This window comes from Hypomesus nipponensis, chromosome 17 (assembly GCF_054491055.1).
Source record: "Hypomesus nipponensis isolate SF chromosome 17, ASM5449105v1, whole genome shotgun sequence".
NCBI classification, from domain to species: domain Eukaryota; kingdom Metazoa; phylum Chordata; class Actinopteri; order Osmeriformes; family Osmeridae; genus Hypomesus; species Hypomesus nipponensis.
This window is the reverse complement of record NC_140377.1, coordinates 21,050,001-21,067,576: the sequence shown is the minus strand read 5'-3', so window position 1 is coordinate 21,067,576 and position 17,576 is coordinate 21,050,001. Positions and strand designations below refer to the sequence as shown.

The 17,576-nt window shown below is 53.4% G+C and overlaps 2 protein-coding genes and 1 long non-coding RNA gene across 4 annotated transcripts in view; 2 read left to right on the top strand and 1 right to left on the bottom strand.

The window, feature by feature from the left end:
* Positions 1–3,274: 3,274 nt before the first annotated feature.
* gtpbp1 (GTP binding protein 1) lies at positions 3,275–14,359 on the top strand. Of its 2 annotated transcripts, XM_084678459.1 has the most exons (14): positions 3,275–3,857; positions 6,260–6,371; positions 6,563–6,743; positions 6,841–7,024; positions 7,537–7,701; positions 8,262–8,385; positions 10,592–10,706; positions 10,848–10,992; positions 11,095–11,277; positions 11,384–11,519; positions 11,604–11,782; positions 12,591–12,755; positions 13,369–13,422; positions 13,706–14,359. In XM_084678459.1, the coding sequence occupies exons 1-14, from the start codon at positions 3,663–3,665 to the stop codon at positions 13,811–13,813; spliced, it is 2,046 nt and encodes a 681-aa protein (XP_084534585.1). In that variant the 5' UTR covers positions 3,275–3,662; the 3' UTR covers positions 13,814–14,359. The 2 variants fall into 2 exon arrangements, with proteins under 2 accessions (XP_084534585.1, XP_084534586.1); XM_084678460.1 differs by lacking the exon at positions 13,369–13,422 and having other exon boundaries at positions 3,276–3,857.
* A 132-nt stretch (positions 14,360–14,491) lies between these two features.
* LOC146253993 (uncharacterized) lies at positions 14,492–15,307 on the top strand. Its single transcript, XR_014731855.1, has 2 exons — positions 14,492–14,551; positions 14,584–15,307. It is a non-coding gene; the product is annotated as an uncharacterized LOC146253993 (long non-coding RNA).
* Positions 15,308–15,401: 94 nt separating this feature from the next.
* The window catches only part of sgsm3 (small G protein signaling modulator 3), a 17,175-nt gene continuing 15,000 nt past the window's right edge, over positions 15,402–17,576 (bottom strand). Inside the window, exon 20 of the mRNA XM_084678393.1 lies at positions 15,402–17,576. This exon is cut by the window's right edge and continues 229 nt beyond it. The gene's annotated coding sequence lies outside the window, so the exon portion shown is untranslated.

The window sequence follows — 17,576 nt, the reverse complement described above, 5'->3', positions numbered from 1 at the left end:
AGAGTCAAGTGATGCAGTTAAAGTGGTTAACAGGGTGTCAGTGGCAGTGTTAGTGGGGTGGGACGAGAACTCGTCAATGGGAGGGAGGATGTTACAACAGAGGAGAAATGGGAGGGAGATAGGGAGCGGAGGTTGCGCCGGAAAGTTACAAGGGGAGGGGAGGCATTCTTCAGGTAAAGTGGGACATCTAGTAATGCTTGTTTTATGCTATAAAAGTAATTTAATTCAACAGTTCTCACATTTTTAATACCAATGCATCACACTGCACTGAAGTCCCCAACTAAATAACAACTTTCACTGTCATTGAACCAGCGCTTTCAGACGTGTAAGCGTGTCCACTAACGCTAGTCCAATGAAATACTAACGCATCGTGACTAGCTAGCTAACACGTAGACTGCAGATCACTAAGGTTTACATCAGTTACACTTTATGCCTATTGCAGGGCTCTCAAGTTTTAAAGACAGGCAAGAGACATTTTGGTTGGGCGCTGTGGCATATTAAATATATTATAAATAGTTTTTCCGCGTGAGAAATACAATGTGTGGCGGGAGTGTGTGACAAAAGACCGAAATGAGTGACTGTCACGCTCAATGCGTGACACTTGAGAGCCCTGCAGTGTGGTTGGGGGGGGGTGTGTGTAGGCCAAGGGTTTCTGCCAGTAGTAGGTGGAGAGATTGTGGTCAGACTTGAACAGGAAGCTCTGTTAATGTCATTTTGCTTATGCCCTTTGGAGTGCTAAAACTGAGGTAATTTCACTAGAACCTGACTGAAAATAGAAACGACACTAATTTTAATGTACCTTCTGACAGTCTGACATTTCAGTTCCTCTTTTTGAGGTCAAAACCATATTACTCAAGCAGTCAAGAGGACATTTTGCCTTTGAAATCTGCAGTCATGCAACAGCACAACAACTCGAGCTCAAGCGCGGCTGCCGTCCCTGTGGCAAACCAGGTGAGCAGCGCAGTGCTGGGGCTGTGTTTTCTTTTTGGCATACCTGGGAACATAATGGTTGTGGTGGTGATACTCCGCAACTTCAAGAAGGACAACTTCACCCTGCAGCTGATGCTGAATCTGGCTGCATCTGATATACTGTGCCTCATAACTTTGCCACTATGGATCCATTACCTGCTCGTTGGCTGGACCTTCAGTCAAGCTTTCTGCAAATTACTGACTGTTTTTATCTATATTTGCGTCTATTCCAGTGTGATGACTGTTACGCTGATGAGTGTCCAGAGGTATATTGCAGTGCTGTATTCGCAGCAGTGGGCAAAACTGGGAGGGAAAGGTGAGAAGGCTCTCCTCTTGTCTCTTTGGCTGCTAGCATGCATCCTATCCAGCCCGGTTGCCGTCACTTCTCATGTTGGGAAGGAGGGAGCGCTGTTTTATTGTAAGAGGGTGTTTACCTCAGATGGACAAAGAGCTACAATCTACATATTTGAGACTCTTCTGGGGTTTGTTGCTCCTTTTGCCATTCTGGTCACATCCTATTGTCGTCTCCACAGGAAGGTCCATGAGACGGCCTTTTTCAGCAGCAAAAGACTGACCAAACTGGTCACCAATATCTTAGTGACGTTTTTCATCCTCTGGATTCCATTTCACGTTCTCAACATTATCAGTGTTGTGGGCATTGCCTTGAAATCGTCTCATCCAGGTGCATCTAAACAATTGTTTGACTTCAATACTGTAGCTGAAAATTTTGTTGAAAGCTTCCTTTTCATCAACAGCTGTGTGAACCCTTTCCTTTATGCTTTTGCATCTCGAAGCCTGCGTCCAAGCACAGAAAACTGACATCAGATGGAGGTCTGTGTGCAAAGCAGTGCTCCATAATGCTGTCTAAGATCTTGCTCTGCCGGGCTGCAGTCCTCAAAACAATAGCTGCCATGTGTCCCTATGCACCAAACTATGGACGAGAAGCCCATTGAAAACGAGGCCATGCCTTCATGTTATGGTATGTGGTCATGGGAAGAGCAGGTAAACACACCTGTCATTCCCTCTACCTGCCCCACACTATGCACTATGTAGTTCGGGATGGACTATTGTGCAAAATGTAAGAAAAGCTTTCACAGCATGAATTCGCCAACTATATTGCCAAAACTGGTGTTCCGTTAACATGCTAGCAAGCCTCTATCAGTACCAACTGTTGTTCTTGATGCAAAATGATTGGATGCCAGTACGTAGTTAGCTCTCTAAGCTTGTATTAGTAACAACTGTCACCCTGCTGGTGTGGATCTACTCCCTGCTCTCTGGTTGGGTTTTTGGTCCAGCTCTCTGCAAGTTCCTCTTCTTCATCGTCTACACCAGTCTGTATGCTTGTCTGCTGACAGTGATTCTGATGAGTGTTCAGGGGTTCCTAATGATTCTCTATCCTGTTTTCTGGGTCAAACTGGGCAGAGCAGGTCAGACAGCACTGCTGGTCTCCCAATGTCAGACTGTCTTCACGTCGGACTATGAGGAGACGGACATTTTTTCGTTAGCGAGACTCTTCTGGGATTTGTTGCTTCTTTCACCGTGATCCGGCCCACCAAGCCATTTCATCAGGCCCACCGGCTCCTAATAATAAAATATAACATGATTTTAGGCGCTTAGCAATGCTTGGCTGGAACTGATGCTAGTTTCCTCCAGGATCACAATGACTCTTATTGAGAGACTTGTTGCTCTTGTTGGTTAGTTATAACGGATTTAAACTTTTGTACTCGCTGTGAAATATTTTACTGTTGATTGTTCTTCTACAGGTACACTCTTGCACTTTTTGAGTTTCATGTTGTTTAATTGTACTTGCACTTTTTGAGTTTCATGTTGTTTATTTGTACTTGCACTTTTTGAGTTTCATGTTGTTAAATTTTAACTTGTTTAACTGCATGCTCTTATGGTTCTTCCCTTTGGCACTTTTTCTAAATTTTTGTTTTTCACAATGTATGCTTCATGTTTTGGCTGCTTGCAATGTTTGGGGCTACCTCGTTGTTATTATCAGTGACCTATGCTCTTTTGTACTCTTAACAGACCAAACACAGCTGTTCCAGTCACATCACAACCCGCATCCCTGGTTTCTGTGTTGAAGGACGTTTTGCTTGCTGGCTGCATTGTGATACTCTTAGGTCTAGACTCCACGTTCCTTGAAAGTTTATAAATATTCATAAGGTTAGGATTTTTTGGGCATACTAGTGATTCTTTTACTCACACAGAACGTTTTAATAATAATTCATAATCATATGAATGACCCACTTGAGGCGATTGGTCCCATGAAAGAGCTTTTGCATACTCGAAAGACTATTGGTCAATTAGATAAACATAATACTTTACAGTACAACCACTGAACCAACCTCCTCATGCATTTTAACGACACCACTGCGATTTTCATATATAAGTAAACAAACACAGCGGTAGCTACGTTAGAACGAAACTTCAACGAAACGTCCGCACTGTCGTGGAACTGTAATAATAAGTGTATTATCGTCGTGGAGAAACCTCGAGTTACACAGCAGTTTACGGACTGTTTCGGTTAGCTAGCACTAGCTATTCTGTTGGTAGTAACCATAGGCTAGTAGTAATTAGCTAGCTAGCTAGCTACGGTACTCGGTGATCGCTGACAACAGCAGTGGAAGCTGCTGTAGTTAACCGCCAGCTACAGTAAAAGCTCAAGTTTATATCAAGCTGGAAAAACGATGGCATCAATGGCGGCCCACGAGCCAACTTTAGGCTCAGGCTCAGTTACTCTTCTTGCAGACGCATTAGTTCCCGCGAGCATATTCGCGCCTGACCATGGAGTATACGGGGATGACACCGGGGACGAGTGCTTCGAGGACGGTGACATTTTCAACGGCGAGGCCGGGGATCATGGAATTGACTTCACCAGCAAGGTAGCTAACGAATAGAGCTATCTTAACTCGGCCTTGTTAGCCTACATAGGAATAGTGCTAACACTGGATGTAGCTAGGCTAGCTAAGGAGTTAGTTTCTAACTCAAAGCGGAACTATCTACCTTTAGTAAGTTTAGAAAATGTCAGCCCAAAACCGGTTAGTGTTGTCGTTGGCTAGCCAGCCAGGTGGTATACTATCTACAGCAGTAGTAGCCTACTCGTCGCTAGTTTAGCTTATCACACCAGGTCGCTTTTGCTATGGCTCGTCTATGGATGAGGAAATTAGCCTAAGTTCAATGCAAAGGATGGAAGTAACAGTAAAACGGTTAGCTAGCCTTGATTATGGCAACTAACGTGTAATTGCAAAATTCACGGTTGCCGCTCATTTAGGATTGGTTTGGCAATCTAGCGATTTGTCCAGTGTGTAAGATCCCCTAGGTAGCTAGGCTGATGTAACTAGTACTCCCAATTGGACACACTCCCGCAGCGTGACTCATTGTGTTATCAAACAAACCCCTGTCAATATGGTTGTGCATTAGCACTACAGAGATTTCCCTTCGACTGATGTAACACCGGCGCAATATGGAAATTTGTTTTAAGGCTGATCTGTGAAGCGGATTGATCCGTGTCGGAAAAAGGGGTCTGACTCCAATTACACATTGAGCTATGACCCATCTTCACAGATGTCCAACTTGTCATGACAACAACAGATCCAGTTTTAATAATCTTCCTGAGAAACCGGTTTTCCCACAAAGAAGAAGAACGGCATATTCTAATATCAATTTAGTTATCCATCTAACGGTGTTAAATCAGATATGTTTGGCACACTAATACACTAAGCCATGTTTCAAATGATTCTACCTCGCCCAAAGTCACACAAATGGATTTGGACTGTATATTGCGTGTCAGTTTCAACCACAAACTCCATGAATCCCGTTGCTACAGTATCGTTAATGGATTATTTGGCTTTCCAGGGCCAGTGACTTGGTCTTCTCATGTCCTTCAGGGAGCATAGGAAGGAGACAGTTGTTTTTCTGGCAAAGGGTTGGTATTGCCAACTGCTGGCATTTCCATCCATAGTTAATAATCAACCATTGCATGAGATATGATTTAGAAAGGGGCTAAATGGCCAGGTAAAAAATATATATTTTATTGCTACTTAATCACGCCTGTAGCCTGGAGTAGTGTGACTTTTGTAATTCTAACTGTGCTGCAAACAATGTCCTGGCAATCCTGTTCCGACAATCTGATGCAACTGTCTGTAAAAGGGAGGAGGCCTGTAGGCTGTTTATGGTTCATCACTGTGGATTTGAGGACCCAGTAGGCCAACAGGAGAGTAATGGAATGGTTGACCAAAGTGCAAGTAGTCCTCGTTCATGATCACGTATGGGTAGCAGCTGCTTGCCCTATCCCATCTACTGATTTATGTCTTTACATTTCACTTGCTAATTGCCAGGTTGGTGGTTCAATCCCCCAAACTCCTCCTGGCCAGGTGTGGAAGTGTCCCTGAGCTAGACACTGAACTCCAAGTTGCTCCTGATGGGCAGCCTAGCTGCCTTGCTCCTGACGGACAGGCTAGCTGCCTTCTCCTGATGGGCAGGCTAGCTACCTTCCTCCTGACGGGCAGGCTAGCTGCCTTGGTCCTGACGGGCAGGCTAGCTGCGTTGGTCCTGACGGGCAGGCTAGCTGCCTTCCTCCTGATGGGCAGGCTAGCTGCCTTCCCCCTGATGGGCAGGCTAGCTACCTTCCTCCTGATGGGCAGGCTAGCTGCCTTCCTCCTGATGGGCAGGCTAGCTACCTTCCTCCTGATGGGCAGGCTAGCTGCCTTCCTCCTGATGGGTAGGCTAGCTACCTTCCTCCTGATGGGCAGGCTAGCTGCCTTCCTCCTGATGGGCAGGCTAGCTACCTTCCTCCTGATGGGCAGGCTAGCTGCCTTCCTCCTGATGGGCAGGCTAGCTACCTTCCTCCTGATGGGCAGGCTAGCTGCCTTCCTCCTGATGGGCAGGCTAGCTACCTTCCTCCTGATGGGCAGGCTAGCCGCCTTCCTCCTGATGGGCAGGCTAGCTGCCTTCCTCCTGATGGGCAGGCTAGCTACCTTCCTCCTGATGGGCAGGCTAGCTGCCTTCCTCCTGATGGGCAGGCTAGTTACCTTCCTCCTGATGGGCAGGCTAGCCGCCTTCCTCCTGATGGGCAGGCTAGCTGCCTTCCTCCTGATGGGCAGGCTAGCTACCTTCCTCCTGATGGGCAGGCTAGCTGCCTTCCTCCTGATGGGCAGGCTAGTTACCTTCCTCCTGATGGGCAGGCTAGCTGCCTTGCCCCTGGCGGGCAGTGCTTTGGGTGTGCTGTTAAATGTGCTATATAAATGCAGTCTGTTTACCATTTACATGCAACTGTGTGTCCCAGCTGGCTCTGGTGAGCCCAAACGGAGAGCAGTATGACTCCCTACTACGGCAGCTACGAGAGCGGATGGAGGAGGGGTGCGGAGAGACCATCTACGTGTTGGGGATGGGCTCAGGTGAGACACACACCCTCAGAACGTCGGTTTGCTTTGGGCACTAACTTCTGTTTGGTTCAACATTGCCATAATGTACTGTGGGCTTACTTGAACCTTCTCTCTCTCTCTCTCTCTCTCTCTCTGTGTCTCTCTCTGTGTCTCTCTCTCTCTGTGTGTGTCTCTCTCTCTCTCTCCATTCCCCCTCCCTCCAGACGGGGGGGACTATGGTCTGGAGGAGCAGGACATGGAGGCCTCGGTGGCCACGGTGCGCTCGCTGTGCGAGCAGGTGGACGCCGACCTCATCCCCCTGAGGGAGCGGGCGGAGGCGGGCGGGCAGATCCGGGACTTCCTCATCCGGTGCCGCGTGGGCGAACTGGACTTCCTGGAGGTCAGGTGAGTGGTGTTGGGACGGGTCCCGCCGTCAGGATCAGGAGTTCCAGGGGGGGTGAGCGTCTTCCTCAAGCTGTCCGTGCCGTGGCCCCCCCTGCAGGGTGGCGGTGGTGGGGAACGTGGACGCGGGGAAGAGCACCCTGCTGGGCGTGCTGACCCACGGCGAGCTGGACAACGGGCGCGGCTTTGCCCGCCAGAAGCTGTTCCGACACAAGCACGAGATGGAGAGCGGGCGCACCAGCAGCGTGGGGAACGACATCCTGGGCTTCGACCACGAGGGCCAGGTGAGGGGGGGGAGAGGGATTCAGAAGAACTCCTCCTACGAGGCCTGTTCCAAGCCCTTACTGTGTGGGCCTGGCCTCAGAATCAGTCAATGGCTGTGTATTCAAGACATCAGCCCCATGTGTGTAACCTTCCTCCCTCTCCTCTCCTGTCCTCTCCTCTCCTGTCCTCTCCTGTCCTCTTCTGTCCTCTCCTGTCCTCTCCTCTCCTGTCCTCTCCTCTCCTGTCCTCTCCTGTCCTCTTCTGTCCTCTCCTGTCCTCTCCTGTCCTCTCCTGTCCTCCTCTGTCCTCTCCTGTCCTCTCCTCTCCTGTCCTCTCCTGTCCTCTTCTGTCCTCTCCTGTCCTCTCCTGTCCTCTCCTGTCCTCTCCTGTCCTCCTCTGTCCTCTCCTGTCCTCTCCTCTCCTGTCCTCTCCTGTCCTCTTCTGTCCTCTCCTGTCCTCTCCTGTCCTCTCCTGTCCTCTCCTCTCCTGTCCTCGTCTGTCCTCTCCTGTCCTCTCCTCTCCTGTCCTCCAGGTGGTGAACAAGCCTGACAGCCACGGGGGCAGTCTAGACTGGACTAAGATCTGCGAGAAGTCGTCCAAGGTGATCACCTTCATAGACCTGGCCGGCCACGAGAAGTACCTGAAGACCACCGTGTTCGGCATGACCGGACACCTGCCGGACTTTTGCATGCTCATGGTGAGAGACAGAGAGGGAGAGAGAGGGAGACAGAGAGAGAGGGGGAGAGATATATTTCACTTTGATTGCCATCATCATTTTTGTTTTCTTTCTTGTTGTCATTTCTTGTATTATCAGGAAACCTTTTCTTTTGTTGGCTTCATTATTAGGATTCCTCTGGTAGATTCTTCCACATTTTGTGGAGGAGTCAGCAATTTGTTATCATTATTATAATGATAACTATTGTTATTATGGGGAGTCAGATGGCTGAGCAGTTAGTGAATCGGGCTAGTAATTAGAAGGTTGCCAGTTCGATTCCCGGCTGTGCCAAATGACGTTGTGTCCAAGGCACTTCACCCTACTTGCCTCGGGGGGAATGTCCCTGTACTTACTGTAAGTCGCTCTGGATAAGAGCGCCTGCTAAATGTTATTTATTTATTTACAAACGGAAGTGTCCAACAACCCTCACTCATTCATGGCAATAAAGCACCATTGCACTGACTTGAGAGAGGGAGAGTGTGCGTCTGTGTGTGAACATGTCAGTCACTGCTGGACCCCCCTGTCTCTCTCTCTCTCTCCAGGTGGGCAGCAACGCGGGCATCGTGGGCATGACCAAGGAGCACCTGGGGCTGGCCCTGGCCCTGAACGTGCCCGTGTTTGTGGTGGTCACCAAGATAGACATGTGTCCTGCCAACATCCTCCAAGGTAGCCCTCTCTCTGCCCTCTCTCTGCCCCCTCTCTGCCCTCTCTCTGCCCTCTCTCTGCCCTCTCTCTGCCCCCTCTCTGCCCCCTCTCTGCCCTCTCTCTGCCCTCTCTCTGCCCTCTCTCTGCCCCCTCTCTGCCCTCTCTCTGCCCCCTCTCTGCCCCCTCTCTGCCCCCTCTCTGCCCCCTCTCTGCCCCCTCTCTGCCCTCTCTCTGCCCCCTCTCTGCCCTCTCTCTGCCCTCTCTCTGCCCTCTCTCTGCCCTCTCTCTGCCCCCTCTCTGCCCCCTCTCTGCCCCCTCTCTGCCCCCTCTCTGCCCCCTCTCTGCCCTCTCTGCCCTCTCTCTGCCCTCTCTCTGCCCTCTCTCTGCCCTCTCTCTGCCCCCTCTCTGCCCCCTCTCTGCCCCCTCTCTGCCCCCTCTCTGCCCTCTCTCTGCCCTCTCTCTGCCCTCTCTCTGCCCCCTCTCTGCCCCCTCTCTGCCCCCTCTGCCCTCTCTCTGCCCTCTCTCTGCCCTCTCTCTGCCCTCTCTCTGCCCCCTCTCTGCCCTCTCTCTGCCCTCTCTCTGCCCTCTCTCTGCCCCCTCTCTGCCCCCTCTCTGCCCTCTCTCTGCCCTCTCTCTGCCCCCTCTCTGCCCCCTCTCTGCCCCCTCTCTGCCCTCTCTCTGCCCTCTCTCTGCCCCCTCTCTGCCCTCTCTCTGCCCCCTCTCTGCCCCCTCTCTGCCCCCTCTCTGCCCTCTCTCTGCCCCCTCTCTGCCCTCTCTCTGCCCCCTCTCTGCCCCCTCTCTGCCCTCTCTCTGCCCTCTCTCTGCCCCCTCTCTGCCCTCTCTCTGCCCCCTCTCTGCCCTCTCTCTGCCCTCTCTCTGCCCCCTCTCTGCCCCCTCTCTGCCCTCTCTCTGCCCTCTCTGCCCCCTCTCTGCCCCCTCTCTGCCCCCTCTCTGCCCTCTCTCTGCCCTCTCTGCCCCCTCTCTGCCCCCTCTCTGCCCCCTCTCTGCCCCCTCTCTGCCCCCTCTCTGCCCTCTCTCTGCCCCCTCTCTGCCCTCTCTCTGCCCCCTCTCTGCCCCCTCTCTGCCCCCTCTCTGCCCTCTCTCTGCCCTCTCTCTGCCCTCTCTGCCCCCTCTCTGCCCCCTCTCTGCTGCCCTCTCTCTGCCCTCTCTGCCCCCTCTCTGCCCTCTCTCTGCCCTCTCTCTGCCCCCTCTCTGCCCTCTCTCTGCCCTCTCTCTGCCCTCTCTCTGCCCTCTCTCTGCCCCCTCTCTGCCCTCTCTCTGCCCTCTCTCTGCCCTCTCTGCCCCCTCTCTGCCCCCTCTCTGCCCTCTCTCTGCCCCCTTTCTGCCCCCTCTCTGCCCCCTCTCTGCCCCCTCTCTGCCCCCTCTCTGCCCTCTCTCTGCCCTCTCTGCCCCCTCTCTGCCCTCTCTCTGCCCCCTCTCTGCCCTCTCTCTGCCCTCTCTCTGCCCTCTCTGCCCTCTCTCTGCCCTCTCTCTGCCCTCTCTCTGCCCCCTCTCTGCCCTCTCTCTGCCCTCTCTCTGCCCTCTCTCTGCCCCCTCTCTGCCCCCTCTCTGCCCTCTCTCTGCCCTCTCTCTGCCCCCTCTCTGCCCTCTCTGCCCCCTCTCTGCCCTCTCTCTGCCCTCTCTGCCCCCTCTCTGCCCTCTCTCTGCCCCCTCTCTGCCCCCTCTCTGCCCTCTCTCTGCCCTCTCTGCCCTCTCTCTGCCCTCTCTCTGCCCTCTCTGCCCTCTCTCTGCCCTCTCTCTGCCCTCTCTCTGCCCCCTCTCTGCCCCCTCTCTGCCCTCTCTCTGCCCTCTCTCTGCCCCCTCTCTGCCCTCTCTCTGCTCTCTCTCTGCTCTCTCTCTGCCCTCTCTCTGCCCTCTCTCTGCCCCCTCTCTGCCCCCTCTCTGCCCTCTCTCTGCCCTCTCTCTGCCCCCTCTCTGCCCTCTCTCTGCCCTCTCTCTGCCCTGTCTCTGCCCCCTCTCTGCCCTCTCTCTGCCCTCTCTCTGCCCTCTCTCTGCCCTCTCTCTGCCCTCTCTGCCCTCTCTCTGCCCTCTCTCTGCCCTCTCTGCCCTCTCTCTGCCCTCTCTCTGCCCTCTCTCTGCCCTCTCTCTGCCCTCTCTCTGCCCTCTCTCTGCCCCCTCTCTGCCCTCTCTTCCACAGAGGTGAATGTGGCCTGCCGTAGTGGGTTGGACAGATCTCAATTTGCGACGTGTGTGTGTGTGCGTACAGAAACGTTAAAGCTGCTCCAGAGATTACTCAAGTCTCCAGGATGTCGAAAGATTCCTGTCCTGGTCCAGAACAAGGATGATGTCATTGTCACCGCGTCCAATTTCAGCTCTGAGAGGTAGACACATGGACACAGTCCTCCAGTCCTGCACATGAATAGCATGTTTAAGTGAAACCTCAGCTCACTGTGTGTGTGTGTGTCACTGTGTGTATATGTGTGTTACTGTGTGTCTGTTACTGTGTGTGTGTGTGTGTGTAGGATGTGTCCCATCTTCCAGATCTCCAACGTGTCGGGGGAGAACATGGAGCTGCTGAAGATGTTCCTGAACCTTCTCTCCTCCAGGACCTCCTTTAAAGACGACGAGCCCGCTGAGTTCCAGATAGACGACACCTACTCAGTACCGGTACGATACACACACACACACACACACACACACACACACTCTGTCTCTCTCTCTGTCTCTCTCTCTGTCTCTCTCTCTAAACCTGCTTTTCCTCCGGGGCAGGGTGTAGGTACAGTAGTGTCAGGGACTACTTTACGTGGAGTGATACGTCTGAACGACACCATGCTGCTGGGACCAGACCCCCTGGGCAACTTCATGCCCATCGCTGTCAAATCCATCCACCGCAAGAGGATGCCTGTGAAGATGGTGAGAGGAGGCCAGACGGCCTCCTTCGCCCTCAAGAAGGTCAGAGCACCACCTGCTGGTGGGGAGTGGGATTACGCCATCACTAAGCTTGAAGGAAAATACTGAAGATCTCTCTCCCTCTCCCTCTGTCTCTGTCTCTCTTTAGATCAAGCGCTCCACCATTAGGAAGGGCATGGTGATGGTGTCCCCTAGGCTCAATCCACAGGCATCCTGGGAGTTTGAGGCGGAGATCCTGGTGTTGCACCATCCAACTACGATATCCCCCAGATACCAGGCCATGGGTGAGTCACACGCACACACACACACACACACACACGCTCCATGTACCGTGGTGCACATCCAGACTCTCCCTCCCTCTCTCCCAGTCCACTGTGGCAGCATCAGGCAGACAGCCACCATCCTGACCATGAACAGGGACTGTCTGAGGACGGGGGACAAGGCGGCGGTCCACTTCCGCTTCATCAAGACCCCGGAGTACCTGCACCCAGACCAGAGGCTGGTGTTCAGGGAGGGCCGCACCAAGGCTGTGGGCACCATCACCAAGGTAGGGGGCACCATCGCCAAGATAGGGGGCACCATCACCAAGGTAGGGGGCACCATCACCAAGGCTGTGGGCACCATCACCAAGGTAGGGGGCACCATCACCAAGATAGGGGGCACCATCACCAAGGTAGGGGGCACCATCACCAAGGCTGTGGGCACCATCACCAAGGTAGGGGGCACCATCACCAAGGCTGTGGGCACCATCACCAAGATAGGGGGCACCATCACCAAGGCTGTGGGCACCATCACCAAGATAGGGGGCACCATCACCAAGGTAGGGGGCACCATCACCAAGGTAGGGGGCACCATCACCAAGGCTGTGGGCACCATCACCAAGGTAGGGGGCACCATCACCAAGGCTGTGGGCACCATCACCAAGGTAGGGGGCACCATCACCAAGGTAGGGGGCTCACTGGGCTGGACTGGGTTAGACAGGGAAGGCAGATGGCTAAGCGGTTAGTGAACTGGACTAGTAATCTGAAGGTTGCTAGATCGATTCCTGGCCATGCCAAATGACGTTATGTCCTTGGGCAAGGCACTTCACCCTACTTGCCTGGGGGGGAATGTCCCTGTACTTACTGTTAGTCGCTATAAGAGCGATAAGAGTGTCCGCTAAAGGACTAAATGTAAATGTAGACATGGTTATAGATTTAACCAAGGGTTTGGATGCGTTTAGGTGGAGCTACATGTGATGGAGCTAAAAGCACCATCACATGTAGCAGCTTCATAATCCAGGAAGAACCGTGTCCTCGCCACGCAGATCCTATGTCCGTCTCATCTTATTCCCATTGGTCATCTCTTGGTTTCAGCTGCTCCAGTCCACCAATCACCTTCCGTCTAACTCCAAACCTCCGCAAATCAAAATGCAGTCCACGAAGAAGACCCCGCCCCACAAGGAAGAGGGGAGCACGCCGGCCAATGACGAGCCTTCGGGCACGGCCAGGCCAGCCAGCCCCTCCTCTTTACAACACCTGGTGAGACAGAGGATGAGGTGGAGATGTGGTTTGAAGCGGGGCTGGAAGGAGGGAGTGATAGGGAGCGCTTGATGGGAGGAGTGGAGCGGGACCGGACGTGCGTGTGCTGGTGTGCTCAGAGCTCAGTGCTTGTGGAGCCTCCTGTCCTATGGTCGTCTAACCTGTCTTCTCTCCTTCTGATCCTCTCCCGTGCCAAAACGTTTGTCCTTCCTACTTTGGTTATCCCACCGATCATGCATGCTTTATATCCTACTGTCTCCTTCCTCCTTCCCTCTCCTTCCTTCCTTCCTTCCTTCCTTCCTTCTCTCTCTCTCCTTCCTTCTCTCTCTCCTTCCTTACTTCTCTCTCTCCCTTCCTTATCTGACTCTCCTTCCCTCTCTCTCTCCTTCCTTCCTTCTCACTCCTTCCTTCTCTCTCTCTCCCTTCCTTCCCTCTCTCTCTCCTTCCTTTTCTCTCTGTCCTTCCTTCTCTCTCTCTCCTTCCTTCCCTCTCTTTCTCCTTCTCTCCTTTTTTTGAATGGTGCTTCCTCCCTCTACCCTGCTGGAACTGATCTCTTCCTCCGCTCTCTGCTGCTGCTGCTGTCCTGTGTGTGTTCACCTGCGCGCCTCCTCAGGGGCAGGGGGGGGAGGAGGACCCCCAGGTAAAGGAGGGCACCAAGGAGAACAAGGTAAACAGGTAGAAACACAACAGTAGAAACGGGTACAAGAGTAGAAACAGACAATGTAAACAGGTACAGGGATACCGTAGAAACAAGGAAATGAGCACATAACAGGGTCTTAAATTAATATTCGATTTGATGCAAGTTATTATTCAACCTTGATTTCCACATGAGAGCAGCTGGACCCCATCAGTCCTGCTTGCCTGAAGTCTTGTGTCTGTGTCGTGTGGCTTGGTCAGACACCGTGATGTCATTGAACCTGTCGGTGACCCGGAGCTGGTCTGTGTTTCAGGCCAAGTGTGGCGGTGGCGGCAGGAGGAGAGGAGGACAGAGGCATAAAGGGAAAGGCCAGATGGGCTCTGTGGCAGCCCCCTCGTCCACAGGCACCGGGGGGTCCTAAACACCACCCTGTTCACACCCATCCCACACATACACACGCACACACACTGTTCACCCTCTCACACACACACACTGCTAGCACTCCCTCATCAAGTGTCTTTGTTGCGCACAGGAACGGTCTTATAAGAGACCACGTTCAAAATTTAATTTAAAGAATGATATTATGCAGAGCCAGAGGGACGCCTGTTTGGCTGTGTGTCCTCAAACACTAACGTCCCTACTGGGGACACAGTTCCGGGACTTTAAAGCGCTGGGCTCCAATCCCAAAACCAGACCTTCCGAAACCCTGGATGACTCATCCAACTATTGAAGTTCTAACGTCATTGTTTCAAGTGAAGGATGAATGCACATGTTCCTTCCAACAGTCCTGCTTTTAATGAGGTGTCAGGGATGCATTTAAGGGACCATGTTTTAGGTTTTGAATTTGTCCAGAATGTGACGCTACACAAGGTAGTGACAATAGGCTGGAGCCCTAGGTGGGGGCTAGCTAGAGGCTAGGTGGGGGCTAGCTAGAGGCTAGGTGGGGGCTAGCTAGAGGCTAGGTGGGGGCTAGCTAGAGGCTAGGTGGGGGCTAGCTAGAGGCTAGGTGGGGGCTAGCTAGAGGCTAGGTGGGGTTAGCTAGAGGCTAGGTGGGGGCTAGCTAGAGGTTAGGTGGGGGCTAGCTAGAGGCTAGGTGGGGGCTAGCTAGAGGCTAGGTGGGGGCTAGCTAGAGGCTAGGTGGGGGCTAGCTAGAGGCTAGGTGGGGGCTAGCTAGAGGCTAGGTGGGGGTAGGTGGAGGCTATCTAGAGGCCAGGGCCCAGCAACTATATGAGCAGCTAATTGCCACCCCCTCCCTACCGTGTGACTCAATCTTTTTTTTTTTATCCTGTTAATTCTATGTAACCATCTCAAAAGGGACAGTCATCGGAGGGATGGGGTAGCACATATGAAGGACTGTATATAATGGGTTGTCCTTTTGAGGGAAATATTTCATCAGAACATGAACGCTGAAGAGACTTAACCGCCTTGAAGTCTGAAGGAAGAGTCGGAGGCAGGCTGGCTTCACGGTGTCTGAAGAGTCGGAGGCAGGCTTGCTTCACGGTGTCTGAAGAGTCGGAGGCAGGCTGGCTTCACGGTGTCTGAAGAGTCGGAGGCAGGCTTGCTTCACGGTGTCTGAAGAGTCGGAGGCAGGCTGGCTTCACGGTGTCTGAAGAGTCGGAGGCAGGCTGGCTTCACCGTGTGGTCTGACTGCACATCTCTCAACCCACATGTGCCCTTATTTAACGTCCGTTTGCAACAAAATACCAAATTCTAGTCTAGGTTGTGATGTTTTAAGACTCATTTCAGAGTCTCTCTAACAGATGCTATTGATTGTAATGGTAAATCGCTGCAGTGCTGTTTGTACCTAGTTGCTGTCTTTCCCCCAGCTCTTAGTGAAACCAGTTTGGACCATGACTGTTTACATGTTGTGGACACAGTTTGCCAATGTTGACCAATAAAAACAGGCTTTATTTGATCCCTCCCTTTTGTACTTCATCCTATGATTGGTTGGTGCATTTAAAAGACCAACCAGGGTGGAAATGGCACAACAGTAGACAGGACCAGAGATGTTTGTATGTGGATATATACTTTTATGTAGTGTTGCAACATACTGTTCATTACAGGTGGACAGTGTATATCTAGGAGGGTAGCTTTTCAGTTGTTACACCAGACCAGGATGGAGGGGAGGAGGAGAGGATGGAGGGGAGGAGGAAGGGATGGAGGGGAGGAGGAGAAGGAGGGGAGGAGGAGAGGATGGAGGGGAGAAGGAAGGGAGGAGGAGAAGGAGGGGAGGAGGAGAGGATGGAGGGGAGGAGGAGAGGGGGATGGAGGGGAGGAGAAAGGGATGGAGGGGAGGAGGAGAGGGGGATGGAGGGGAGGAGAAAGGGATGGAGGGGAGGAGGATGGAGGGGAGGAGGAGAAGGGGATGGAGGGGAGGAGGAGAAGGGGATGGAGGGGAGGAGGAGAGGATGGAGGGGAGGAGGGATGGAGGGGAGGAGAGGATGGAGGGGAGGAGGAGGGGAGGAGGAGAGGAGGAGAAGGAGGGGAGGAGGAGAAGGAGGGGAGGAGGGATGGAGGAGAAGGGGATGGAGGGGAGGAGGAGAAGGGGATGGAGGGGAGGAGGGATGGAGGGGAGGAGGAGAAGGGGATGGAGGGGAGGAGGAGAAGGGGATGGAGGGGAGGAGGGATGGAGGGGAGGAGGAGAAGGGGATGGAGGGGAGGAGGAGAAGGGGATGGAGGGGAGGAGAAGGGGATGGAGGGGAGGAGGGATGGAGGGGAGGAGGAGAAGGGGATGGAGGGGAGGAGAAAGGGATGGAGGGGAGGAGGGATGGAGGGGAGGAGAAGGGGATGGAGGGAAGGAGGAGAAGGGGAGGAGGGATGGAGGGGAGGAGGAGAAGGGGATGGAAGGGAGGAGGGATGGAGGGGAGGAGGGATGGAGGGGAGGAGGAGAAGGGGATGGAGGGGAGGAGGAGAAGGGGAGGAGGGATGGAGGGGAGGAGGAGAAGGGGATGAAGGGGAAGGGGATGGAGGGGAGGAGGGTTGGAGGGGAGGAGGAGAAGGGGATGGAGGGGAGGAGGGATGGAGGGGAGGAGAAGGGGATGGAGGGGAGGAGGGATGGAGGGGAGGAGAAGGGGATGGAGGGGAGGAGGAAAAGGGGATGGAGGGGAGGATGAAAAGGGGATGGAGGGGAGGATGAAAAGGGGATGGAGGGGAGGAGGAGAAGGGGATGGAGGGATGATGCTGCCAGACGCCTCTCCAGGATGGAGGGAGGGGTGATGTCTGATCTGGGTCAACTGAGGACTGTTCTGCAGGCGTGACGTCCCCTGGCCGGCCACAGTTCTCCGCCCGTAGATCCTCCCTGATGGTTCCGTGTAACATGCCCCGCCCACTAGCCCCGCCCACCACACCAGATCCAGTGATCTGGGCCCACCTCCGAGTTAAGACGAGCTAGTGATATGCTATCAAAACGCATGGAACTTACAGGGCCGTCTGACCTAGCGTAGCCGCTGTGTAACAAGGGCCCAACTTTTCATCCGCCCCCCCCCCCGGCCGGCACGGTACACATCCACAGAGCTAGGCCTCATTTCAGCACACAAATGTCTAAACATATACTCTCTATACAAAGAAATGTTATTACAAATCATAGATCATTTCATATACAACATTGATTTTTGTCGATTTGCATACACGCCAAAAATAGTAGTCTTCTCGGTCACGGCAAGGTGACAGTACAGCATCTTGGGTGCACCAGGTTTCTCACCGCTCAGCAACACCCCCTCAGGAACTCAGCTTGGTTTGTGTGTGGGGGGGGAGGGGAAACTTCTCGTGTCAATCACTTGGTGCCAGCAACAGAGGAGTCATGGTAGGTGACACAGTGAAAGACAACCAATGGGGTGGATTTAGTTGGCTGGTCTCAAACCCAAATCCCACCATGGTGTGCGTGGTCCCGTGTTTGGAATGTTCCGTTAAAATCTGACCTCAGTCCAGCGTCAGACACAGTTCCACCCAGGTCATCACTCAGCGCCGCGTCATGAACCACTGGTTCGCCCCAAGCAGACTCTGGTCTACAGATACGCAGTGACCCCCCGGGCGTGCGTCTGGCCAAACGGCTCGCGGTCAGAGGCCTCCGATTGGCCGAAGGAGCCCAGAGAACGACAGTGATTGGGTGGGCGCGGTCGGTCCACAGCAGCTCCAGCGACGGTTCTTTCCAGACGAGTACGGCACCGCTGGGTCAAGTTGAGGAT